This window comes from Cutaneotrichosporon cavernicola (genome assembly GCF_030864355.1).
Source record: "Cutaneotrichosporon cavernicola HIS019 DNA, chromosome: 2".
Lineage (NCBI taxonomy): Eukaryota > Fungi > Basidiomycota > Tremellomycetes > Trichosporonales > Trichosporonaceae > Cutaneotrichosporon > Cutaneotrichosporon cavernicola.
The window spans coordinates 1,230,785-1,256,669 of NC_083394.1; the positions used below are offsets into that span (position 1 = coordinate 1,230,785).

At 57.8% G+C, this 25,885-nt stretch overlaps 8 protein-coding genes across 8 annotated transcripts; 5 read left to right on the top strand and 3 right to left on the bottom strand.

The window, feature by feature from the left end:
- Positions 1–161: 161 nt before the first annotated feature.
- Positions 162–3,684, bottom strand: CcaverHIS019_0204760 (uncharacterized protein; the record flags this gene model as incomplete). The annotated part of the gene is made up of 8 exons (XM_060597492.1): positions 162–1,062; positions 1,100–1,205; positions 1,245–1,560; positions 1,598–1,948; positions 2,006–2,431; positions 2,465–2,514; positions 2,551–3,385; positions 3,433–3,684. 8 exons carry the CDS (start codon positions 3,682–3,684, stop codon positions 162–164), a joined length of 3,237 nt encoding a protein of 1,078 aa, XP_060454380.1.
- Positions 3,685–6,210: 2,526 nt separating this feature from the next.
- CcaverHIS019_0204770 (uncharacterized protein) lies at positions 6,211–7,299 on the bottom strand (the record flags this gene model as incomplete). The annotated part of the gene is made up of 1 exon (XM_060597493.1): positions 6,211–7,299. The coding sequence occupies one exon, from the start codon at positions 7,297–7,299 to the stop codon at positions 6,211–6,213; it is 1,089 nt and encodes a 362-aa protein (XP_060454381.1).
- Positions 7,300–11,404: 4,105 nt separating this feature from the next.
- CcaverHIS019_0204780 (uncharacterized protein) lies at positions 11,405–12,045 on the top strand (the record flags this gene model as incomplete). Its single annotated transcript, XM_060597494.1, has 3 exons — positions 11,405–11,476; positions 11,506–11,671; positions 11,960–12,045. The coding sequence occupies 3 exons, from the start codon at positions 11,405–11,407 to the stop codon at positions 12,043–12,045; spliced, it is 324 nt and encodes a 107-aa protein (XP_060454382.1).
- A 3,956-nt stretch (positions 12,046–16,001) lies between these two features.
- On the top strand, positions 16,002–17,158 carry CcaverHIS019_0204790 (uncharacterized protein; the record flags this gene model as incomplete). Its single annotated transcript, XM_060597495.1, has 2 exons — positions 16,002–16,005; positions 16,053–17,158. The coding sequence occupies 2 exons, from the start codon at positions 16,002–16,004 to the stop codon at positions 17,156–17,158; spliced, it is 1,110 nt and encodes a 369-aa protein (XP_060454383.1).
- Positions 17,159–18,473: 1,315 nt separating this feature from the next.
- On the top strand, positions 18,474–20,379 carry CcaverHIS019_0204800 (uncharacterized protein; the record flags this gene model as incomplete). The annotated part of the gene is made up of 3 exons (XM_060597496.1): positions 18,474–18,765; positions 18,811–19,395; positions 19,427–20,379. 3 exons carry the CDS (start codon positions 18,474–18,476, stop codon positions 20,377–20,379), a joined length of 1,830 nt encoding a protein of 609 aa, XP_060454384.1.
- Positions 20,380–20,740: 361 nt separating this feature from the next.
- On the bottom strand, positions 20,741–21,750 carry YPT52 (uncharacterized protein; the record flags this gene model as incomplete). The annotated part of the gene is made up of 10 exons (XM_060597497.1): positions 20,741–20,844; positions 20,888–21,104; positions 21,143–21,151; positions 21,188–21,258; positions 21,301–21,313; positions 21,350–21,417; positions 21,512–21,525; positions 21,569–21,594; positions 21,638–21,678; positions 21,714–21,750. 10 exons carry the CDS (start codon positions 21,748–21,750, stop codon positions 20,741–20,743), a joined length of 600 nt encoding a protein of 199 aa, XP_060454385.1.
- A 567-nt stretch (positions 21,751–22,317) lies between these two features.
- On the top strand, positions 22,318–24,356 carry CcaverHIS019_0204820 (uncharacterized protein; the record flags this gene model as incomplete). The annotated part of the gene is made up of 3 exons (XM_060597498.1): positions 22,318–22,824; positions 22,858–22,962; positions 22,995–24,356. 3 exons carry the CDS (start codon positions 22,318–22,320, stop codon positions 24,354–24,356), a joined length of 1,974 nt encoding a protein of 657 aa, XP_060454386.1.
- A 260-nt stretch (positions 24,357–24,616) lies between these two features.
- Positions 24,617–25,872, top strand: CcaverHIS019_0204830 (uncharacterized protein; the record flags this gene model as incomplete). Its single annotated transcript, XM_060597499.1, has 4 exons — positions 24,617–24,685; positions 24,725–24,988; positions 25,047–25,110; positions 25,145–25,872. The coding sequence occupies 4 exons, from the start codon at positions 24,617–24,619 to the stop codon at positions 25,870–25,872; spliced, it is 1,125 nt and encodes a 374-aa protein (XP_060454387.1).
- Positions 25,873–25,885: the final 13 nt, after the last annotated feature.

Consider the following 25,885-nt stretch of genomic DNA (forward strand, 5'->3'; position numbering starts at 1 on the left):
TGTGTACATTGTAGGCTTCTTCACATGCATCTTCCCTCCAGGGGATCAGAGTATCGACTATTACTAATGCTACGAATGGGTGGTGGGCACTATGCTCCGGCGGCCAAGCGGGTATGTGGTCTGGATATGGTGCGATGGGGTGTTGAGAGAGAGAGAGTGGCTTAGGCAGTCCCAAACGCAATGGTGCCGACGCTTGTCGGGCGTTCCTTGGTGGTCTTGACGTCAAGGCCCTTGTCGTGGTGCAGGCTCTCCTTGCTCTCGTATGGAGTGACTATGATCTCGCTGATCGAATGAGCCGTGCTCACGGGTGACGGGGCAATGGCCGAGTCGGGCGCCTTGATCGACTCGTAGCTGCGCTTTTGCACCACACGACGCGGCGGCGGGCGGAGCACAAAGGCTCGCAGCACTGGAGGCTTGGAGGGCTCAGCATCCTCCGTGTTGTCCGTGTCCGTGACAGGAGCGGCGAGGTCGTCCGAGTGCTCGCCCTTGCGAGGCGTGCCCTCTCCTTCGGGCTCGTTGATGGTTGGCAGCTTGGCGGTCGTGATGGTGTCGGGTGTGCCGGGGCGGGAGCCCTGGTCTTTCTCCTCGTCCTTCTCGGTCTCGGCGCCCTCCTGTTCAGCGGCCTCGACCTGGTCACGGATAGGAGCAAGGGCAATCTCAAGCTTGGCTTGGATCATGGCGACACGCTGCGAGATACTTTCGAGACGGTTATGCGATGCGAGCCGGTCCGTGTTACTGACTTGGTCACTGTCCACAATGGAACCAAGACCGCGTCTTGCAGGACCGTCGTTGAGCGCGCCAATGATACTGATGGCTTTCTTCGAGTGGGCGTACGAGTCGATTGTGCCGACGGTCTGTATCGAGTCGCGAGTGTTGGGACGCGACTTGCGCTTGATAGTCGAGACTGAGGCGACCGTCTTGGGCGACGTCGGCGGCGACTCGAGACCATTGAGGGAATGATTGTCAATGTGGTCTCCCCATGGCATGCGCTCCATGGCCGTGGTCAACTGCATCTCGATTGCGTCCATGATATCGTTGCGCTCGCGCTCGAGCTCCTGGATCCTGGGGGATTAGCAAACACACGACGGTCCAACCCTACGAGTGGTGCATGTCGGACAGCTGGCGCATAGCCTCGGCACGAGCTCCCTCGGTTTGGCCAAGCTTTTCCTGCAGCTCGGCGTTGATCTTGGTCTGCTCCGTGTTGACTGAGGTGAGCTATTGTGCGGACAGACACCACGACTCACTGTTCGACAAGCGGCGTGCCTCGCGCTGCTCCTTGTCGATTTTTCCCTTGAGGTCGTTGGACTCCTGGGTGAGGCGCTCGGCATATTTCTCAAACATCTCGAACTTTTGCTTCCAATGCTCGCCCTCCAACATGAGTTTCTGCAGGCGACGGGTGATGCGCGCGACCTTGAGCTCGAAGTCGTCGCGCTTCTCAACGTAGTGGAGAGCGCGCTTGCGCATCATAGCCTTGGCCATCTGCTCGTTGACAGTGAGTTGCTCCTGGACACGAGCGTTGCCAGTCTTCGTCAGACGCTGGAATAAAGTCGGCTTCTTGTGCTGTGCACGTTAGTATTATCAGTACACTTCAACTCACCCTGTCGGCGAGGATCTTGTCGAAAACTGCGACCACCGACGACTGGTTCCACCAGGCAGGCGGCTCGAGGCGCTCTCCGAGGTAGCGAGGGCGCGTGGGACCGTGGTGGATACGGTTTATGTTCCGGAATGAGCCTTTGAGGAAGGAGACGCGGAACTCGAAAGGAACAGAGCGCTCAGAAGGGAATGCACTTCCCATTGCAGCCACCAGCTTGTGGCGCTGCTTATCACGCTTATGACCAGTGGAGATGCTAGCCGGACGCGACTTGCAGGTGAGGGTGTTTTGGTCGAGGTCGACAATCACCACCTCGTTGGGAGGGGAGACGGTATATCGGCACTCGGTGGACAAACCCTAACTGTCAGCCCCAAAGATAGGCGATACAGCTGCCAAGCACACCTGGAAACTCACAATGATGTACGGCCCGGGGTCCTCGATCATGAAGGTAACGTCGCGAAGGTGAATGTTCTGCAGCGCTATGCCATCCCACCCGCGAAGCTCGACAATGTACTTGAGCGTCTCTACAGCAGAACCGAGCATGGCAGGGTAACGAGAGCAAAAGACAATGCGACCAGAGCTAGTGAGCGCGACCTCAACGCACGTCAGGATATGGTCAAGGTCAAGTGCCTGGAAGAGGGGCCACATCTGGAAGTCAACCTTGGTCGTGCCCTTCTCAAAGTCGATAGCGCCTGGCATGATAGCCTCGATCGCGACCTCTTCGTCGGCCGAGGTACCAAGGGGCAGGGAAAACAGGTCACCTGGGCGAGGGGCGTCGCTGTTTAGCAGGGTGAAAACCTGGCGCATGTGTGCACGAGCGTCCTTGGAGTAGCGTGCCCACTGTGGGTCAGCGGGGTTGGCAGCGGAACTCACACTCAGGCGAAGGTAGTCCTGCATCGCATCGTAGATGGGGTAACGGGACACTGTAGATCAGCGGATCATCGTTCAGAATCACCCACCAAGAGTGAGGGCGTAAGGAAGCCAGAAGACATCTGTCGCCTCGCCATACGCCGCAGACATGCCATCCGCCGAGTAGTCGGCATCGTAAGTCGATGTAAATGTCGTCTCCAAATCAGAGTCGCTGAAACCCGTATCGCTGGCTGTGTAATCAGAGGTTACCCCCTTTTTGGGTTGTATCCAAGGGGTTTTGCCACGGCGGCGTAACGCGTCCTTCTTGATCGACTCCGACGTAGCCGACTCGTTACGAAGACGCTGGGAGCGTTGCTTGAACTGGCTGAGGCGGATGGCGCGTTCCTTGTCGGCGTGAGACCAAACGGTGAGGGTGACCCCGTAGAAAACGAGGTCCGATCCATGGGTAGTGCCGCGGAGATGCTCCTGACCAGGAGCAGGGGCGGCGGACGGCTGCTCAGACGAGACGGCCATGTACGACTCGGGAGGAAGGCCAAACTTGTTGCCGCGCGATGCCTGTGCAGCGATGGCGGTAAGGGTGCTCTGGCGAGACACATTGAACGAGAATGTGTGGCAAGTCGTGGGCGGGGCTAGGGCCGAGTTGACAACCTCGACGTCGCGAGGGTGGGCAAACTTCATTGTCCGTGCGACAAGACGCGACGCGCCCTCTGGACCAGCCCCTGGCACAGTCTTGCTCTGGATGTCCCGTCGGGCGGCGCTGCTACTGCGGGCGGCGGGCTTACCATTCTTGTTGAACTCGTCGCTCTTCTCGCCACTAAACGTGTTACCAAGCATGTCGGGACGCCAGAACATGCCGAGCGAGTCCTCAATAGGCTGGACGCCTAAAGTCATATCCTTGTCGCTCAATGCCCACTGCAAGGGATCCTTGGAATAGTTAGCGCGCCACAAGGTCCGTGTGTCGGTCAGCCCACCTTTCCCAATCCGGACACCAAATAGAGCGACGCCAAGCGCGGTTGAGGGTCACCGCCCAGAACCTTTTGTTCCTTGACCTTGGCACCAAGGCTCATCACCGAGTGGTTGAGGCGCTTGTCAAAGGAACCGATGACACCGATACTTTCATTCGCAGAGGCTAACGCACTGAGGCGGTCGGCGGCCTCGGGCGTGTCGTCAGAAAGAGTACGGGCGCCCGTCGCGCTGCTGTTCCCATTGCGTGTGGGCATCATGTCCAGCTCAGCTTGGGTGGGCAAAGGGGGTCGGGCCGATGATCTAACCGATTTGATGGAGCCGTTCCGTGACCGAATAGAGGCAGCGTCTTCTCCAGCTTCTTGAAGTTGGAGGGTGACACTGCGGACAGAGCCTGGACGAATAGAGGGCTGGGAGGCAGTGGAGTTTGGAGGCAGAGGAAAAACGCGTGCAAAGGGGTCCACACGAGACAAGGAAGGTGTGCGTTCGCGAGTAAGGGAGGAAGGTGGTGCCGAGTCTGGAAAGCGCTTGTTAACAGGTGTAGGAATGTCAAGGAAGGAAGATGTCCCGTGGTTACTGGACAGGGGTGAAGTTGGTGAAGTTGCGGAAACTGTTGAAGAAACAGGCAGTTCGCGTGTTGTTGGTGAAGGGGACTTGGGCTTGCGGAACATGGAGAGTATAAGAGGAGAGGAATCAAGGAGAGTCGAGGGGTTGGCGGGGCGGGGGGAAGGGGGAGGGGGAGGAGGGAGGGGGGAGGGGGGAAGGGGAATGAGGGGAGAGGTGACTGTGACTGTGGCTTGCGATTGGCACTTGGGCTGGCTGTGCTATGCTTGATGGGTTGGATAGGAGAGATTGAGGCAAGAGCACAAAGTGGTAGGCTGTTCGATTCTGGTGGCGTATGATCTAGTATGTAGAACAATCCACAACGCGACAGTGGGAGTTTGTCCTGGTGGACTGTCCAAGTGGCCGTGTGGGGTGCCGGATCCCGAACGAGGTGCGTGCGTAAAGGGCCAAAGGCTGAGTGGTATAGTGATAGTGGTATGGTACGCTTGGGCCACTCTCAACAGCTGGGCGCGGGCGCGGGATATGAGGAGACGCTACGGTTGCGATGTAGGGTGCAAAGAGGTAGAGGGCGTTGGTTCCAAAAGCGTCCTTTGACGTGGTGTGCAAACCCAAGGCCGGGACGGTTCCGCAGTTGCCGATCGCCGAGGAGCGACTAGGGGCGATGGCGAAGAGTGGTCCGCAGCTGCTAAACCAAGTGAAGAAGGCAAGAACCAAGAGCGGTCGCTGATCGCTGACCGCTAATCGCTAATCGCTGATCAGTGTGGGCTCGAGCTAGCGAATGGGTTAATACGGCGATCGAGTAGGCAAGGCGCAGTGGTCGGGTGGGTAGTGGAGGGTTAAAGTAAGGCTGAAAGAATGGACGCCGAGTGATGATGAGACGAGACTAGTGAGGTGCGAGATGGTCAGAGAATCAAGATTGCCAGAGTAAGCAAGTGATCTGGTGAGACAGACGCGTGAGATGAGTGAGGGGCCAAGGAGGGTTCAACCCGGCATGAGAGGGGCGTGGGCGTGGGGTGGTCAACAAGGGTAGATAGGGATAAAGGGGGTAACGCTCGTGTCGCAAGCTGCGTGAGTCCCATCAAAAGAGCACCCTTCAAACTATATTCCCATCAACGTCCTCGGCCCTTAAACTACTCCCCATATCGAGGAGCAAGATACCCCCGGGCCAAGATAGGAATGAGTCAGTATGAATATCAATCGATGGTTGATGGATGAGGTGGCTGGTGGCTGGTGGCGTTGGTGGTCCAAGCGTATTGTCGTAGCTAGATCAAAGAGCAAGTGAAAGTTGGATGGATCGGCATTAAACGAGTTCTAAAGTGGTGATACCCCGGGAGGTGCCTGGATGTACTAGTGCCTGAACAAGGTAACCGATGTGCATGATATGATGGACGTGATGATCAGTCAATTCGGTCCAGCTGTTATTTTATCGTTTGCCTCAAAAGGCTCTTTAAGAGGTCATGAAATCTGTAATCGCCCTTTGTTCCCTTGTTGACAATTGGTTGGCTTGGGTCGGGTCACACTTTCTTGGGTGCACCAAACACATATCTTTGCAGGGTAAGACGTAAGAGACCCGGGTGTTTCGCATCCCACGTACACAATCGAGGGCAGCAATGGTCCGTGCACCAACTTTGGTGACAATGGCCTCGGGCGCTGTTGTTTGGGATTCGACGCTTTTGCAAAGTAGTCTGATCCACAGTCCCGCCAGGGAACCGTCCTACCGACTTCTGGCGATCTAGCGAGTTGGCGAGGTAGTCGTTCAGAATGAATAGAACATGCAACAGATGCACGTCGAGAAAGAGAGATGATATGCTCATACGACATTGGTGTGAAAGGATACCGCGGAAGCAAACCGACACTGCAACGAGAGTAGGGCCAGGGAGCTGGGTCTCGCTCAAGTAACTTTATTCAGGTTGACTCGGATAACTGCTGTGATGGGTAGTAGCATCAGGCTGCCGAGCAACAAGTAACGGCAAGCGCAGACAAATGGTGGGTCGGGGACCGGCCTGACCAACATTGTGAGCCCACAAAGTGCCTGATAGGTAACGATTGTGATGTCTTTGGCAAGGTTTGAGCTTTACTGGTGGCTCCCTTCACCAGGTGCGCGGGCAGGGTAGGGTCGGGAAAACATGCGCCCTGGCCCGAGGCCCCATCGGATAAAGTACGAATCCATCAACTGTAACAGTACAAAAGGAACGGGCTTGGCGTCAGCTCTACAAACCTGTCTAGTACGCGGCAAACTTCTTGCCTGGCTCCTCCCGCGGTCCACCGCGGTACTGCGCGAACCGTGGTGAGTCGCCGTACGTCGGCTTGTCTGTAGGCCATGGGAACCCGCCAAATTTCGTCTTGCGGTATATTGCGAACGCGTCGAGATTCTCCTGCTCGGTATTCATGACGAATGGGCCGCGGACAGCAACAGGCTCACCGATAGGCACGGCTTGGAGGACGAGCACGCGGGCCGGTTGCGATCCGTTACGGAGGACGACCTCGGCGCTGCCAGGAGCCATCTTGAGCGCATGCCAGTCTGGCACCCACTCGTCGCCGACTTGTACTTTCACCCCATCCACCGTCTTCTCTGGCCCATCTGGACCGGGCGTGCAGGCGTGCACATACACGGTGCGTTCGGTTTGTGGTGTATTCGTCGAGGGCAAGGTGGTCGTCGCGCCGGGCTGCATGTCGATAAACCATGCTGCGACGTCTGAACTCGCCCGGGCTGCCCAGGAGCTCTTGGGCGGTGCCAGCGGGGATGCGCCCCCATATTCCCCAGCGACGACTTGTACGATCGACCCATCCTTCTCGAGATGTGGGATGGCCTCCCGCCACATCATGACAAATTCGGGGTCGGCGTCCTTGTCCTCTGCAGCCAGGTTCAACCACAACTGATATAACTCGAGCGTGTTCTTCTCTCCTTCGTTTAAGAGGGGGAACATTTCCGAATGGACAACCCCCTTACCTGCCGTGACCCACTGTACGTCGCCGACCGAATATCGCGCTCCGCTTGCCGTACTGTCGCCATGATCGATCATGCCTTGGCGCACAATCGTCACTGTCTCCATCCCCCGGTGCGGGTGGGCAGGAAAGCCAGGCACCTCGTTACCCATGTACATACTCCATCCATCTTTGCGGGTAAAGTCGTTTCCGAGTACTCGTCCCTCGAGGAGTTTGGGATCGGGAGCGAGGTTACCGTTCCCAGCAGGGTAGTTGTCCCGGTGGAACATGACGTATAAAAAGGGTCCGGGACCGGGCCATGACTTTCCCATAGGAGGGAGCTTGAAGACCTTGCTGAGTTGGGCGAGGCATAGTGATGGGCGCATTGTTGTGAAATGTGGGTGAGATGGAGAGATGAGATTGAGTGATGGCCGGTGATGGCCGGGTTGATAAAAGAGTGGCAAGGTTCGGCGACTCTGACGTCACCGAGGCACACATTAATATGGCTGATTACAGTATGATTATGACTAAGCTTAACCAGCGAATGGTTTGTCACGTTTCGCACTAAACTGACTGACGTAGCTGGTATGGCCAAGTCTTGGAGTAATGGGAGACATCACGATTCATGGCTGCATACACAAACACCGAATGGAGCCGAGGAGGGTTTCGATGAAGTGATCTGTCCGCGATCGAGAACCTCCTGGCGGTCTCAGTCGCCGCCACCGCCGCCGCCAGAGTCACCACCATAGTCGTTCCAGCTGGACGGGCAGTATAGGTATAAGGCGTGTACGTATCCGTGATTGCGGGCGTGGTATTGTCCATGTCGCACAGGTTCGAGTCCATGCAATGGTAGCTCGAATCCGTGGGGTTGTGATGGGTGTGGCCGTGGAGGTCCTAGCCGTGAGAATGGAGGTCGTCGTCGTCGTGATAAGGGAGGGCCTGGTCGTGGTGGGTGTGGTCGAGATGGTTGTGCGTGTGGTCCGTGGTTGCCAGTCCCCCGGTGTCCCCCCTGTTCCCGCCCCCTCTGTCTCCGCCGACCCTGTTCCCCTGGTTAACCGGGGGTTGTTTGCGAGCCCAGCCGTCAGCTTCCTACGGGTGTAGGTTCTGGGGAAGATCCCGTCCTTTTTGCCTTTCTTGGCCAGGTTGGGTTGGTTTGGGCTTGTTCTGTTTGGATTGTGGCTTTCGCTTTTGCTGCTTGTTCTTGGGAGGGGTACGGTTGGGGTTCGCCTGCTTGGGCTTGGGCTTGGTTTGCCGGTGGGCTGCTTGGGCTTGGTTTCTCGGTGGGCTGCTTGGACTTGCCCTTGCTCTTGCCCTTGACCTTCTTCTCGTCAGACTCATCGGGCTCCGAATGTGCTTACCCCCGAAGAGGCGGAGGAAGAGGTCGCTCGCCATAGTTGTGGTGTAGCTGTGGTGATGTGGGTTTGATGGAATGTATTTATTCTCAATACTGCCTCATTGCGAGCACGTTCCGACTACGAACTGTGGATGGCAACCATCTGTCGCTTGCATGCGCAGCTTGGTCCGGCCGAAGATGTGGCGATGAACGTGCAATGCATCGTGAAGCAACCTGCGGTCTGCGAAGATGATCACAGACCTCATGGCCCTACTGCACACAGGCACAGGCCATCTTGAACGTAAACCGGTCAGAGAATAGACAATAGGCAATAGACAAGCTGTACATTGGCAGCTTCACCTTTGGGTTGCCAACTCTTATCGTCGGTACAGTAGTGGACAGCTTGGAAGCCCGCGCGCTTGGGCTTTGAAGGGCCCAGAGTTTCATATGTGCATTGATTCTTTCAAAATGGAGCAGATAAAATATTTAGAAATTTCTTACAAGTTGAATCAATTGGTCAAGGTTTCGCGTCCTAATCTCAGCCGCCATCACCGCCACCACCACCACCGCCGCCGCCACCACCACCACCACCACCACCACCACCACCACCGCTATCACCACCGCCGCCGCCACCACCGCTATCACCACCGCTGTGGCCACCACCACCATGACCACCGCTGTGGCCACCACCACCATGACCACCGCTGTGGCCACCACCACCATCGCCGCCAGAGCCGCCGTATCCACCTCCGTGTCCGCCGTATCCACTGTCCTGGTAAGAGGACACCGACCAATACGTCATCGCGGGTGCGCCTGCTGATGACGGGGCGGCTACAACTGTTCTGTTGCCAATGGCGTTGGGTTGGGCGAGGGTCTTCTCCCTCATGAGGGTCTTCTCCCTCATTGGCTTGGGTGTGTCCCGCCACTCGGGCTTGATGGCCTGGTGTGGCTGCTTGAATTGCTCAGAAGCCATGGCGTTCTTACTCTCGGACATGTGCTCCTGGCTGATGTCGGCCTTGGCCTTGTGCTTAAACAGGCGGTGAAAGATGTTGGTCATGTTGTTGTTGGTACCCGTCGAATATTAGTCGGCTGTGGGCTTTATTTATGCTTTTCAGTCTTGCTTTTGCCACCCTCTGCCACACGACTCAGCTGATCTGCGGTTTGTTTGCCCGAGGTGGAGCTCTACCACTCAGCTGATCTGTGGACGGGCCACGCACTCGGCATCAGAACGGGCACGCACGCTTAACCCGAGGTAAGACGAATGACGAACGTGCATGCATGTATTAAAGAGTCGAGATACGCACGAGTATTAAGATTCTGCGACACCGCCCCCCTGTCAACCATTGTCACTAGTGCTCCTCACCACCCACATGATTCGATTAGGAACAAGTAACTTAATATATGAGGAGCTTCGCTACAACGCTACAACGGTCAACATGCTCTGACCGGCCTTGCAAGGTGGAGTTCTTATCGTCGATGTTCTACTGGTCAATAGGGATCGACGAGGAATGCCACGCTGAGACAAGGCATCAGCTGATGGCCGGCTGATCAGTGCAGTATTCGGAGCATGAGGTAAGCTGTGCCTCTACGACATCATCAACATGCTCCAACCGGCCTAGCAAGTTGGAGTTCTTATCGTCGATGTTCTACTGGTCAATAGGGGATCAACGAGGAATGCCACGCTGAGACAAGACATCAGCTGATGGCCGGCTGGTCAGTGCAGTATTCGGAGCATGAGGTAAGCTGTGCCTCTACGACATCATCAACATGCTCCGACCGGCCTAGCAAGTTGGAGTTCTTATCGTCGATGTTCTACTGGTAAATAGGGATCGACGAGGAATGCCACGCTGAGACAAGACATCAGCTGATGGCCGGCTGGTCAGTGCAGTATTCGGAGCATGAGGTAAGCTGTGCCTCTACGACATCATCAACATGCTCCGACCGGCCTAGCAAGTTGGAGTTCTTATCGTCGATGTTCTACTGGTCAATAGGGGATCAACGAGGAATGTCAAGCTGAGACAAGACATCAGCTGATGGCCGGCTGGTCAGTGCAGTATCCGGAACATGACTAGACACGGACCGATATCGTATCGAGGTACGCACGAGTATTAAGATTCTGCGACAACGCCCCTTGTCAAACGTTGTCACTACTGCTCCTCACCACCCACGTGATTCGATTAGGAACAGTAACTGAATATATGAATAGCTTCGCTACAACTGGACAACGGTGAGGTACGCTGTACATCTACGACGTCATCAACATGCTCCGACCGGCCTAGCAAGTTGGAGTTCTTATCGTCGATGTTCTACTGGTCAATAGGGGATCAACGAGGAATGTCAAGCTGAGACAAGACATCAGCTGATGGCCGGCTGGTCAGTGCAGTATCCGGAGCATCGACTAGACGCGGACCGACATCGTATCGAGGTCGCAGTGGGTTAAGGGTTGAGGCTTAGTGGGCCAGATGCAACGGTGCGAAACCTAGCCATCGTTGCGAGGCCATCACCTTTCCCTCGCCACTCACAACACTGTCACTCGCTCAGTGTGGGCCCAAGGGAGTCGCCACTGCTGATAAGCATCGCGGTCAAGTAAGTGCGACCTGCCGTCAATAGTCTGCCGTCTCCACATCCTCGTCAGCCAGGCTGCAGTTCCCCCATTGAGCCAGGAGCTTTGTAGCTGGAAGCATGGATGGCCACTCAGACTTGGGGTTTGCCGATTCAGTGCGAGGAGAGGTGTGGAAAGGGTTGTGAATGCATGATGTGAGCATCGCCACAGACACTGACACCGCGAATCCCGCCGGGTGTAGCCCGAAAACGTCGATCACCAATCCGCCACAATCCGCGCCACACCGGCCTCATGTTTTCGCCATCTCGACTTTCTTGGCGATGGGTCTTTCCAGACGCCCAGCTATTGTCAAGTCTGGTCAAGACTAGCCAAGCATGCCCCGACAGTAAGCGGGGCAATGCCAAGAGGTCTACCGCTTTGTGCGAACCTGGTGACGCAATGGAACGGCCTGCCAGGTCAGAACGGTGGTATCCCGTGGCCTCCACGCCCCATCTCTTGGCCTGCGCCACCGACGTCTGATCTCTTGGTCTTGGCTCACCAAGTGGAATCCTACATAACCCCACTCTCTTGGACCAGTTTCCCCCCACCCACTAACATGAGGTCGCTACTCGAATCACCCATCCTCTCCCCCCTCCGTTCGCTGAGCCAGACTCCAGTGCCCAAAGGCGTGAGTGTGACTGAATATAGCTAACCCAGCCGGAAATCGAGGAGGGTTTCGACATCTCTCCTTCCCTCACAGCAAATGATATGGACCGGTACGCCGCATTCCTATCCGCGATCCGCTCCGAGTACGCAAACGACCCGAACGTCCGTGACGATCCGTCGTTCCAGGGCATCGGGGGAATCGTGTTCGACGTCGCTGGTGAACATCCCTGGGTACCTCTTGATGGAAGGCGTTTCCTCCGTTTCTCAGCTACATTGCATGGACCTACATCGGAGCCGCGTACACCGGGTGCGGGCGGACCGGACGATTACCTCGCCCGCGTAGAGGGGATCGCCAGGCAATGTTTTGGAGGACGGGTACATTCGTGGTCGGAGAGTTGTGAGACGGCCGGATGGCGGAGGCATGGAGTGTATAATTGGATGGAAGTTCGGCATGCCGTGCTGCACGTCTTTAGTGGGTCTGGGTGGTGGGTTGCGCTGACGACAGAGGAGGACGAGGTCGAGACCAATGAGAAAAAGGGCGACCAAGTCGAGGTGGTAGTCGCCGAGGACACCGAGGTTGCGGTGGTGTAGTCGCCTCGTACGTGCTCATACGCAGAACTGATCTCAGATCAGCGTTCCACATGGTCGAGACGGTCGAGGTTGTTAAACACCGACGGCTGGACATTGGAGGAACAGCTCGGGGAATGCAGTGCTCCAGTTGTTTGTGGGTCATGTCGCCATATTGAGTTTTCTCTCGAGACATTTGTCAACTTTCCATGCTTCCTATTCTTCTCAGACTGGCCTTTTCCTGGACGATTGCCACCCGCACGGATCGACTACCGCTTCGCATATTTTACAGCACACACAACAAGTATCGACCACCGCCCGCCAACTCATTGCTAAAAGGCAAGAATAGGTATGAGCTGGAGTCAGTCTCCCCGGCGCGACAACTCACGACTATGAAGAACTGTACGACGGTCTGCCAGCAACCGGCATTGCCGCAACCGCGACCGTGGGTGCCGTCCTCGTTGTCCTCCCGCGCCAGCCGATGCCGTCTGCGCCGCCGCCTGACCCTCCTCCGATTCTGGGCTGGAGCGGGGTGGCCAACCTCGTGGCCACGGTTGGTTCCGCACCAAAAGAGGCAACCTGTATCAGCACCGGTATGGAAGGTCGCCTAACCCATCGTTCGTATGTTCTGAGGTTCTGAGTGTCGAGTTCTGAGTGTCGAGTTCTGAGTATCGAGTTCTCAGTGTGGAGAGAAGTGTCTGCTACTGCGGTGTGGCTATTTAACCGCATCTGGAAGGTCAGACCCAGGGCCATCGCGGGGCCGTTTGCCACACACATACCCGCAAGCGCGACTTGCATAGTCAAAGACTGTCAGGCCGTTTCAACCCTTCGCCGGCCACTACCCCTGGGCCAGTCCCAAAGCTCAGAACCGCTCGGACCGCCCCTCGCCTCTCTCTAGCTCTGAGGCTCTTCCTCCACCATGCGTTTTCAGGCCTCTCCACTATCATCGGGAGCTGGAATACCTTCTGGATCGTTTGATGCGGTATTGCCGTTACTCCATGTTAATCCATCCAGGCCTTGGTTATGGGACTCCCGAAAGCATACCACTTGACTCGAAACCGGCAATCCAAGACAAATCATGCTTCTTTTTTACTGAATTGACGTTGCAGTCCGACCGAAACTTCCCTGGGGGCTGTGGCGCGTCCGTGCATCAGCTTGGTCGACGACACCGCTTCGGCGGCACCGCTTGAAGTTGTGCGCATCCCTCCAGAGCAGCAACGCGATCCAAACTGTCCGCGTGACCGTTGAGTGGCTCCAGGGGTCTGCATCCAGCAGTAGGATTCCCGGCTATCGAACAGGGAGAGCCGAGGGCAAGGTGCCCAAGCTTGCCCCAGCTTGGAGTGGTCGTTCACTGAAGACGTGGCGTTGGTGGCAGTGGGGATGGGACGGCGGCGGCGGTGGCGGAGGAGGCTGTTGCTCACCATAGCCCTAAGGCTCCAACCACCAGAGTGAGAGTACACCGGAAACAGCCTCATACCCAGCGGTTGCCGCTGCGCCGATACGTCCTGAACAGCGCGAAACAATATCCAAGTTGACGCCAGGGACTGTCACTGTCCCGGGTGGAAAACATGCAGTTACGCCAACAAGATGGCCTTCTGATACTTTACGGCTCGCTGGGATCGCAACAGCCATGCATCCGGCTATACAAAGATACCAGGACGTGGGGGAGACACGTCCTTAAGCGCGGGGTGCGCGACAGAGTATAACAGGGCTGCTTCAAACAAAGGTAAAGTTTGACTCAGAAAGACGATGGTTGGGGTTTAACATACCCCTCAATCGCCGCCACCACCCCCGCCACCACCGTCACCCCCGCCGCCGCCGTCACCACCACCGCCGTCACCACCACCGCCGTCATCACCACCTCCGCCATCGCTGCCCCAGTAGCGACGCTTGACCTTGAGCGTCTTGGGCCCTTTGGCTTTCTTGGGCTTGCGGCAGAAGAGGCGAGAAATCCAACTGCGAAGGACTGGGGTTAGCCGACCAACCTTGGGCACTCACTAGATACGGGGTTTTCATTATGGGTCATTTCTGAGAACTCTGGATGAAAAGGGGTGTTGTGTTCAGGTGGCCTATATATCCTTCAAACAGTCCTCATCGGTGCAGGCGAGCACTGACAACGGAATGGTAGCATGAAACCGCACGGTCCCTTTCAGAAGAAGGATGCACAGCTTCCTGCACTGCCGCTAGGTCGCAAGAGAAGCGTCGGTTGCGGTACCGCTCGAAACTGGAAGCGGGAACTGTTCCGGCGATCTCCGTGGAATGCATAGATAACGCTTCGGCTTCGGCAGCAAGTGTTGCACTGCTCACCACTCCATCAGCGCACGTTTCTCCACAAGCGAGCTTGCCGGCTACTCCACTCCTCGCCTGAATCGGTGCACAGCTGGAAAACCGGTTCACCCCGGAGCAAGGTACCCGCGCAACCACCCCACTGTAGAGCCCACCAAGTTGTCAGTCCGCTGCCGTCGCGCGCGAACGGGAACCCCACGAAGCAGGATACCCGGCAACTGTACCACTCCGGCCCTCCGTGCGGCGCACTCAGGCCGGCACGGGCAGCGACAGCTACGACGGTGCATATGGCAGCCACGTAGGCGGGCACGGGAGCGGAGGTGGCGGCGGTGGAGGGTATGGAGCAGGTATCGTGGGCGGTTGTGGGCGGCGTGGGGGCCTGGAGCTGCGGAGGCTGTGGGGGCAGGCGGAAGTTGGTAATGCGGGAATGGCAGGCGGTGGGATGGCGTCGGCGTGATAGTGGGCATGCAGACATGGTGGCTAATTGTGGTTGGCACAGAGTAGGTTAATCCCTCATGCCAGCCCAGTGTCCGATAACTGGGGCCAGCCTGGTTGTTCCCCATTGGAGGCGCTGGTACAGTGATCTCGTATGGACTCGGGAAGGTGTTCTAGGTGAATAAGTAGTTTGGATTTCCTGTGGAGCACTTTGAGAAGACGGATACTGCAGACAATTCGATCTTGGAGAAGCACAGAAGGACATGTTTGGTCCCAGGCACTTTTTTGATTCTTTGGGTATCTAATCGCACCCCGCACCGATTCATTTACCCCTCACGCTTCGAAACTCACAAACCACCTCAATCACCAAGTCTGAACCAGATATACCCCAGAGCGCCATGTACAAGCTCAAGAGATACTGTACAGACTCAAGAGTACCTGTCCCACGTACCCCACGCTTGCGCGCATAGGGGTCACAAGTACTGGACTAGTGTTCCATTTCAGGACCCCACCACCATGTGTAACCAGGTTTACCTGAATGAAGCTTGTCTCGAGGTTTTACTGGGACACTTTCGGCAGTGGATAATGCTGCCCTCAACCTTGCCAGCTCAAGCTGAACGGTAGAATCTCCGGCACTGCGGGAACACAGAACCGGCTCAACGGGAACACTTGCACCCTGCGCTCAGGTATTCCTTCAGGCATTCGACTTATCGGTTCTTCCCTGCCCAAACATCAAGAACCAGGCTTTTGAACATGTGCTCAGCGCACGTAGGCCTACGAGGGACAATCTGCCTCCTCAAACCCTCCATTGGGCAAATTCGAGGGCATATTGAACAAGAGACATGCCGGATTCGGTGGGCAGTGGAGCCGAGCAGCTAATGACAAGCCGAAACCGCCACGCCAACTCCGTCTGAGCTGTTTAGCTCCAGGCACGAACTGTGCGTTCAATTGGCCAAGTCGAGGTCGACTACCTTTTGTCCCCTTGGGTAAGATGAGATGAATAGGTGGGTTACGGCAGAGGCGCGATGTGAGGCATCTCACAAGCTCGAGCGTTACGTGTTGCCCGCCGCAACCGGTGCGTCAACTCAAATACCTCCCCCCAGCCTCGCCCTGCAACAACACAGGCACGCCGCCTCTGTTGCTCTCCTCATCATCCAGCCATGGCGCACCTGCGCCGTTGTATTTTAAGACCGTGAGATCCCCACAGACAACATGCCCCCCTTTCCCTTCCACCACTCACCCAAGGCTACTATAACAAAATGAGTGAGCTAACCCCCTCCCAGCCACCTCCGAGGTTGAGCTCACACCAGCAATCGATTCCCGGCCGTGGTGGAACCGCGTCTTTCGGCGCAAGCGATACGACCTGCGTGCCGACCACCGCGTCTCGGCCCTCCCTCCCCGCCTCGACCTCAAGCTGAACACCACCCCGATGGCGTCCCGCTTCGACGTCAACTTTGCCGACGCGGGCAAGAGCACTGCGTCCTTAGAAACCCCGGCAGTGCCCAAGGTCACGTTCCTCACGCCATCAAAGTCGATGCCGGATGCTACACAGCCCCCGAGCGACCCGCCGCCCGTCCCCGTGATCAAAGCGACCCCCGTGAATCCGGCGGTCGCTACCGCGCCGGGTCCAACCGCCTCGCCATCGTCTCCCTCTTCTCTGGGATTCACCCGCAAGCTGCACTCCACTACACGGCCGTCGGGGTCCCTCATGGCCGACACGCGGAATATGGCTGGTTACAGCGTCCCGACATATGTCCCTACCAGTGAGAGTGCTGCGAGCTCGGGCGAGTCGAGCTCAAGCTCGAAGCGCGCCTCGGGCGAGTCGGGTTCGGCGTCCCATTCCGAGCCGACCCCTCCAATCGAGGCGCCTATCCGCGCGAGTGAAGACAGCGCGTTCTACAGCACCCATGATCAAGTACCTCCGTCTGAACCCGTGATGCATCACGAGCCAGGGCACCAGCGCCCAGAGCCGACCCAGACACCCCCCGTTCCTCAGGCCGTTGAGGCTGAGGTCGTCCAGCCTCAACCAGTTAGCGAGATTCAGCCAGAGGTGCAGCAGGACGCCGTCCAACCTCAACCCGTCCATGAGATGGCACCGGCCCCGGGCCCGACTCATCGCGAGGTCGCAGACTCTGAGGCTGAGCACGAAAAGGTCACCCACGCCGAGCCTGATCTCGCCGAACCTGCCATAGAGCCAACCCGTCTCCCGTCATCCCCCCCGTATCCCAAGCGGTCCTCTAGCCGGCCTACAGTTCCCATGACTCAAGAACACGAGTACGTGCCCGACGATTACGCCTCCGACGACGGCTACGACTACACGGAGACACGCGAGGGCGAAATCGAGTATGACTACTCCGAGACACCCGGCCAGTTCGCCGACACGTTTGGGCGCAGCCGCACAGCCGTCGCCTATTAGGAGACTGGCAGTGGGAATATGAGATCGGAGCTTGTATGTACAAGTTGTAGGCCGTGGCTATGGGACTATGCAATAATCTTTCAACTAGCAGCTGGCAACCGAGCTTGTCCATCTCAGCAACGAGCAAAGCGGTGCCGAGTAGGAAGGCATAAACAGTCAGGTGATGATATGTGTAACGCTAGGCACTGGTCTCCACGGTCTGGGCTGGTTTCGTTGTGGTGTCAAAAGCGGAAATGGAACCTTGAGCGTCGCAGGATGACGTCGTACTCTGCTCTGCCTATCTATCTCTCAGACCCAGCTAGTAACAAGTGGGTGGGTACTGCTGCCCTCCTACCGCGGATAACTAATCCTTATCCTTAGTCAAATCTCACGGCTCAGCTCTTGGGTTTGAGCCAGTCCAACACTGCTACTGCCAAGAGCACAGAGCCATTGAAGTTTGCATCCGTTTCAGCACCGTTCCCATCTCTGGTACTGCAGGGGAACGGTGGATGTGGGGTGAGGTAGCGTGAGTTCAATTTCAATGAATGGCTCTGTTATGAAACCATTCGTGAAACCTTGGCTCTGAGGCATCTTGCCCAGTACAGCTTGGGCCACTGCCTAGTTCTGACCAATTGGAATCTCCTCAAGGTGCATGTCTGATTTCGCAGGGACGACCACTCCAGAGCGCCTGTGCTCATCCGCCCAGTACTGCAACGTCGCCGTTCTTCTCCCCAGACCCCAGCTGAGATGCTGTCTCTGCCGTTTTGGGCTCAGCTGGTATGTGGTCAGCTCCTTCCACTTGCCAAGGTGGCTGGTGAGGAGGAGCAGCGAATGGTCAGAACGGAGGCCGACGCCCTAATGCAGCGTTGGGGCATATGCTGCCGCATAAGTGGCCGACCTGACATGGCCGAGTCGGTCATATATTACAGCAAGTGACGGAGCAGTTCCGCCTCGATAGGAGGCCGAGGGGGCCATGCAGCTCAATTTCGCTACGCATACATGTTGGTCCTCGGCACTCCCGACAACTGATCGAGAGATAGTATAGAACGTTTCGGTTCCTACACTTCATATCCCGATGTTTCTTGTTATCTGTGGTGGAAACGGCATCATCTGTTACTGAGAAGCGGCCCGCTCCCGCCCCGATGGTTTCGTTTCCATTCCCCACCGGGCCCCGCAGCTGCCGGGATCGGCACAACCAAGACAAGACATCATCTCGGTTTGGTCATCATCGCTCACCGCTGTGATTCAGGACACCTGAATGTTGCCGCAGAGTACATAAGCGGCGACTTGCCCACCCAGCACACCCAGCACACCCACACACTCACGCGCTCACACAATGACAGTCGACCCTCCCCCGCCCGCGTCCGCGTCCAGTCTCACGCCGATGATGCCGTACGACGATGCAGCGCGTGAACGCGCGCGCATCTTCGCGACAGCGGCGCGCGAGCACGCGGCGGCCATTGGCGCACCCCCCCTCCTCGAGAAGCCCATTAATGCCGGCCGTAAGCTGCGGGTGGTGTGTGTCGGGGCGGGCTTTAGTGGTATCCACGCGGCCGTCTACCTCCCCCAGCATGTGCCCAACCTCGAGCTGCAGATCTACGAGCGGTCCGATGACGTTGGCGGCGTGTGTAAGTGGTCTTTGTTCGTCTCAACTGCAGTAGTTCTAATGCTAGGGCAATTTAACCGGTACGCGGGTATTGCGTGCGACATTCCCGCCCACTCGTACCAGCTCACGTACGCGGACAATACGCAGTGGTCCAAGTTCTTTGCACCAGGCGGCGAGATCCAAGCCTACCTCGCCCGCGTGGCGGACCATTACGGCGTGAGGAAGTACATGAAGATGCGGCATAGTGTGGAGGAGCTGCTTTGGATCCCCGACGAGGGCAAGTGGCTCGTGCGCGTGCGCAACCTCGACACGGATGAGATGGTCGAGGACAAGGCTGATTTCGTCGCGTACGCCGGTGGGGCACTTTCCAAGCCTGTGTGGCCCAAGATTCCAGGTCGCGAGATTTACAAGGGCATCATTCATCATTCGGCTGGGTGGGATTCGGCAAAGGAGGAAGCCGACGGCGTCGACTGGAGCGACAAAACGGTCGGCGTGATTGGGGTGGGGAGTAGCGCGATCCAGATCGTCCCAGAGATGCAGAAACGGGCCAAGCAGGTCGTTAATTTTGGGCGGTCCAAGACGTGGCTGTCCGGCGTGTTCTCGCCGGACGTCCTCGCGCAGCTGGGCGCAAACACCAAGGAGGGGATGAATCGTGCGTTTCCCCTTGGATATGGCTGACCCAGATATCTTCAGTGACGAGGAGAAGGAACGCCTGAGGGACACAGAGTTCTATGCCGAGTTTAGGCGCATGGTCGAGCGCGATCTGGGAAGCGTGCACTATCTCACGCACCGGGGGAGTGCGATGCAGACGGCCATACGAGCCGACGTTGACGCCACGATGCGGCGCAAGCTCGCGCGCAAGCCCGATATTGCGGAGACGCTCATTCCACCCTTCCCTATTGGGTGCAAGCGCCTCACTCCCGGTCCGGGGTACTTGGACGCGCTGGTAGCCGATAATGTCAACTTTGTCAGGGATGACCTCGAGTGCTTTACGGAGAAAGGTATCCGCACCAAGGCGGGAGAGGAGTTTGAGCTCGACGCCATCATCTGCGCCACTGGCTTCGACGTGTCCAGCATTCCCGGATTCCCGATCATTGGGCTTGACGGCGTAAACCTCCAGGATGCGTGGAAGGATGAGGCCAGGACGTACCTCGCCACGACGATCGCCAAAATGCCCAACTTCTTCAGCATCCTCGGAGCACAGTCGGGTGTCGGGTCTGGCTCGCTGCTCATCATCATGGAAGAGCAGGTTGCGTACATGGCCAGGGCGCTTAACAAGTGCGCCAACGAGGGATACAAGTCGCTCGTGGTCAAGGAGGAGGCTGTCGCGTCGTTCCTCAGGTACACCGACGCGTACTTTGCGCGCACCGTGTTCACCGAGGAGTGCAAGAGTTGGTACAAGAACGGCAAGATGGGCGCTGCCAAGATCCGTACTCTCTGGCCGGGATCTAGCCAGCACGCCATTCTCTCGCTTCGTCATCCTCGTTGGGAGGACTACGAGTACGAGCGTGAACCCGAGTACGACCACCCTTTGGCATGGCTTGGCGATGGGCACATCCCTGTCGACATGGACCCTGCGTTCTACTACGACGACCTGCGCTCGCGGATCGAGAAGACGTCGTTCTTCATCGATTAAATGAACTCGGAGAACCGCCAGGGGATGGAGATGGCTGGTGTGTAGTGGAGCAGTTGTAGATTTAAGATGTTGACTTCCGTGAAATGATGACGAGAGGTCCGTGGCTGTACGGGTTGCGGTGGTTAGAACGAGTGGCCGGCCCTTGCGCTCCTGCGCGGTTACTGGCTCCCGATGATTCTTCGGTCAGGTGGCCGATTACCCGTCCACGACTCTGCACACTAGCCGACGGTCACTCACTCCATCGCCACCACGCCGCCGACCGCCATGCTTAACGCATTCATCATTATAATGGCAACGAGCAGGTCAAAACACAACGTCTATCAGTAGTCGTCCAGTCTAGCAGATCGAGGAAGGCGGGTTCTCAGCAAGTGCACGCGCTGGGAGCAGCCTCTTCAGCAGGCTTCTTGTTGACGCGGACGCCGGCGGTACCAGCCGCCTTGGCTGGGGCCAAAGGAAGCTTGTGCGCTGCTGTCAGCTGCCATCCATACCAAGACTGGCTGCCACTCACCAATCTCCATGAAGAAGTCCTGGACGCCGTCACCCGTCTTGGCGCTCGCCTCGGCGAAGAGCAAGTCCTCATCGCGCGCAAACTCCGCAGCGAGCTCGCGCGGCACCTTGCGTTGCGAGGTCATGTCCGCCTTGTTGCCGACGAGCATGATGACGATTGACGGGTCGGCCTGGCGCTTGAGTTCACGCACCCATGCCTTGGCCTTATCAAACGACCCCTGCCGTTAGCTTGGCATTACCGCGCTTCGGGGCGCACCTCTGGCGGCTGGAGTCAGTGAGGGAAAAAAAACATGAGACACACCTGTGTGATGTCGTACACAACTATAGCGGCGTTGGCGTTTCGGAAATAGATGGGTGCAAGCGACTTGTAGCCTGACGTGAGCGACGAAGGTATGGAAAGGCTAGGAGACGCACGCTCCTGTCCAGCCTGTGCGTCAGCCTCTCATACAGCTTGTAGGCTCACAGTGTCCCAGATCTCGAACTTGATGTTAGTCGAGCTGTCAAGAGGGACAGTTTGGGTAAGGAAGGCGGCTGCGCGTCAACTATAGAACCCGAGACGGCAGCCGAGAGACGTACCGCCTGATAGTTAGTGTTGTGTTCGCCATTCGTGCAACGCAGGGCGTACCAATTGTGGATTCCCTTCTGGTTAGTACTCGCACTAATAGACAAAGGGGAGACATACCGGAAGTCGGAGAATTCGTTACGGACCTAGGTGTCAGAAGCTGTGCTCATGCGATACACTCCGACCTACGAAGCGGAGTACCAGAGAGCTCTTGCCGACGGCAGACTCGCCTAAACGTCAGCTAGAAATGAATATGAGTGCGTACCGAGTAACACGAGCTTGAATGAAGCCGTCCTGACCATTATTTGCTGATGAAGAATGGAGTGATGGAGTGAGAGGAAGGTGGATTGTTGACAAAGTGATGATTATGATGATAGGAGCTCCAACCGGATCCATCGGCCATCGGGTGGGTGGCAACTTGACGTGACATCTTCCCTTCACCCTGGAAGCTGAAAGCTGAAAGCCGGCCGGATTTTGATTCCGCTATTCAAAGCACACACACCACGTGCTTTGTGTGGATTGGGTCCAGTTGCCAGTGCATCGAGTGATCCAGTTTGATCAGTTTGGGGTTTGGGATTTGATGATTCTACTGTTTCTCCATCATCCACCTTCCTCATCGCTTCCATTCACCATCCATCCACTACGAGCGAGTGTTTGCTATCAACAGTCATCTGGTGCCCCGGCATCACCTCTCATCTCCATCTGGTCGTATCAAGCACCGGACAGCCTCCCCTTCAGTTGAGAGTTCTCTGACTCAGAGTACATCATTCTTTCCTGGCCGCGTTCTGGTTCGCCGATCTTTGTTCGCGTCAGGTCATTCTTCTCCCTTCTGAGCTTCAGTTGAGAACCCATCCACCCAGCCAGACATCATGAGCTTCCGTGGGCGCCGGGGGAACTTCAATGGGCCCCGTGACGGCGGCCGTGATCGCGGTGGAGGTCGTTATGGCCGTGATGATCCTGGGCAGTATCCTCCTATGCCCCCCGGCCCTCCTTACGGCGGCGGCGGCGGCGGCGGCGGCGGGGTTGACTACGGCCACAGCTACCAAGACAATCATTCCGACTCGGGCCCGAGTCGCGGACGGCGAGGCGGCCCGCCGCGAGGTGGACGGGGTGGTCGTGATGGCACTGGTCCGCGCCGTGATCGAGACCAAGGCTACGGTCGAGACCGTCGCGACGAGCCTTACCCGCCGCATGGTCGCGACCGCCAGGAGCGCGGACCTCGTAAGCCTCCTTTCCGAGCGGTCCTTACCCCAGCCAACGACGGCCCGCGTCGCGGGCTGCCAGACCCGGTGCGACCCAATCCATCCAAGCAGGTCCGTCTGGAGCGCTTGGCGCGCGAGCGCGTCTCTCGCACTCTCTTCGTCCGCAACATTGCTGTGCGTATATCCTCCAGGCGCCACTAATGTCAGTATGAGACGGCGTCAGACAAGTTCCGCGCCGACTTTGAGCGGTTTGGTGAGATCCGCGAGTTGTTTGACTCGATCTCGCGCCGCGGCCTGGCCTTTGTGACTTTCGTGAGTGACATCTAACGCTCTTCTGACCGCAGTTTGATGTCCGCGGTGCCGAGGCGGGACGTCGCGAGATGCACGGGACCAAGATATATGGACGCGCGATCGACGTGCACTTCGGCCTGCCTAAGGAGCACGACAGAGAAGGCCCGTGTGACCAGTCTAAGAACCAGGGCTCGCTTCTTGCAAGCATCCATCCCCCGCGTCCCTTGCAGCCTGACGAGCTGGGTCCAGTGGCGGAGCAATCGGGAGCTATCAAAAGCATCCGTGATGGGAACCACCCTGCCGAGAAAATCGTTGAGTTCTACGACAGCCGAGCGGCTGTAGACTTCCACGACCGCATGGCCAGCCGCCCCTTCGGCGGAGGCACCCTGGACCTCCAGTACATCTGGGACGAAGGTGAGGTAGTCAACCCGGACCCTGTTCGGGCGGACGCTGTAATCTCGTCTACATTCGTCAACCGCCGCGAGTTGCTCGATCGTGAGGGCCGCAGCCACGAATACCCGGAACTTTTTCCGGACCGGTATCCTGAGCGTCGTGGTCAGAGTCCCCCACGGAGGTACGGCGGCGGCGGTGGAGGAGGCGGCCGCTACAATGACGCGCCGCCATCTCATCCGCCGCCGTCCCAACAAGATCCCGGTCGCCTGGAGGAGGCCCGAAAGGTGCAGAATTTGCTTGCGTCACTGGGCAGTGTCCCAGCCATTAACCCCGGCGCTGGACCTGATGTTCGTGGTCCGCCGCCTCCGAGATCGGGATATGGCGGCCCTCCCCCGCCTGGCCCTCCTCCTGATCCGCGCCGTGACTCGTACTCTGGGCCGCCCCCGCCTGGCCTTGCTCTTGATCCGCGCCGTGACTCGTACTCTGGGCCGCCTCCGAGCGCTCCTCCGATGAACTACCTTCCCGGCCCATCGCCGGTTCCCTACTCGTCTGTTTCGTATCCCCCTCAGTCCTCATCATACCCACCGCCGACCTCATCGTACACGCCGTCGAATTATCCGCCGGGCCCACCCCCCAACTCTTACCCTCCGCCTGCGCCTGCATCGTCCTACCCTCCTCAGCACTCTCCGCCTGCGCCTGCGCCTTCCTATGCGCCGCACCATTCGCCTGTCGCGTCCAATACTGCGGTCCCGTCGCAGGTCCTCGCTATGCTTCAGCCCCAGCAGCATGGACAACAGGGGTACAACCCCAACCCTCCGCGCCAGCCTTACGATCAGCGGCCCATGTACAACCCGCCCCAGCCTCAGCAGGGATACCCGCCTGGCTCTGGCTACGGCGGCGCCCCTGAGTACAGCCCTGCGCGTCCTCAGCCCAGCTACGGATCACATCCGCCGCAGCAGCAGGGATATGACCCCAAGAACGGCGGCGATGTGGGCAGTCTTCTGGCGATGCTGAACAGATAGTCAACCGATGTATGAATCGTGTGAGAAATGGCCAATGACGTCTGGGTATCCAAACGTCCGTTCCGAGATCCGACAACTTACCGACAACCCTCCGGAATCAGGATGCTTTGGGTGTCAGAATCGGGCCGATGATCCGCCATCTGCCGCATAACAGCCTGTCAATCAGCCAACAATGCGATGTCTACGTCCTTCCTCCCACTCGTTCTCTTTTCTCTCTCTATCTCTCTCTCTCAACTCTTCTCTGTTGCTCCCGAATCACCATGTGCCAGCTCAAGTCCGACAACCCCAGTTTCGTCCTCCATGGTGTGGAGGATGTCAAAATCGAGAACGTAAGCGGTCGATATCAGCCTCGGCTTCGCTGACCAAAGCGCCCTATCCCGGAGCTCGAGAACGATGAGGTGCTCGTCGAGGTTGCCAAGACGGGCATCTGCGGCTCGGATGTCCACTACCTTCAGCATGGCAAGATCGGTTCTTTCGTTGTCAAGGAGCCCATGTGTCTCGGTCACGAGAGCTCTGGCAAGGTCGTCAAGCTCGGCCCTAAGGCCGCCGGCCTCAAGGTCGGGCAGCGCGTTGCGCTCGAGCCTGGTATGGGCTGCCGCACTTGCGACATGTGCAAGGGTGGGCTGTACGAGGTGCGTAACGTCGGCAAATGTGGGGGCGTGGGAACGGTGGGGAAGTGACTAACCCCAGCTCTGCCCGAACATGACGTTCGCAGCTACGCCGCCCTACATCTATGGCACCCTTTGCCGCTACTGTGAGAAGGACACGTGCGTCATGACTGACGACAGACAAGCTGGTGGCAGACATGCTGCACCCCATCCCTGACGCTGTGTCGGATGAAGACGGTGCGATGATGGAGCCGCTGTCAGTTGCCGTACACTCGCTCTCCAAGCTCGCCAAGTGCAAGAGCGGCGACAACGTTGTCATCTTCGGTGCTGGCCCGGTTGGTCTTCTGTGCATGGCTGTTGCCAAGGCGCTCGGTGCTGCGCGGATCGTTGCCGTCGATATCCAGCAGGAGCGCCTCGACTTTGCCAAGTCCTACGCTGCAACGGACGTCTTCCTCCCTCCCAAGAAGAATGACGGAGAGGACATGGACGTATACGCTGAGCGCATCTCGGCTGAGATCCTCGCCGCCCTCGACATTCCCGCCATTGGCTCTGGCGCCCTCAACATTTGCATTGACGCGTCGGGGGCTGCTGTGTGCATTGCCACCGGCCTTCACCTCCTCAGACCCGACGGCACGTTCGTCCAGGTCGGCATGGGTGCCCCAACCATCCCCATCCCCATGTTCGCGATTGTCACCAAGCAGCTCCGTGTCCTCGGAAGCTTCCGTTACGGTCAGGGCGACTACCCGCTCGCGATAAGCCTTGTGTCGCGCGGCCTTGTCGACCTCAAGCCCCTCGTCACGCACCGCTACAAGTTCCAGGACGCGCGCGAGGCCTTTGATATCACCAAGGCTGGCAAGGACAAGGACGGCAAGCCCGTCATCAAGGTCATCATCGACCCTCCCCAGTAGGCAGACTCCAGTC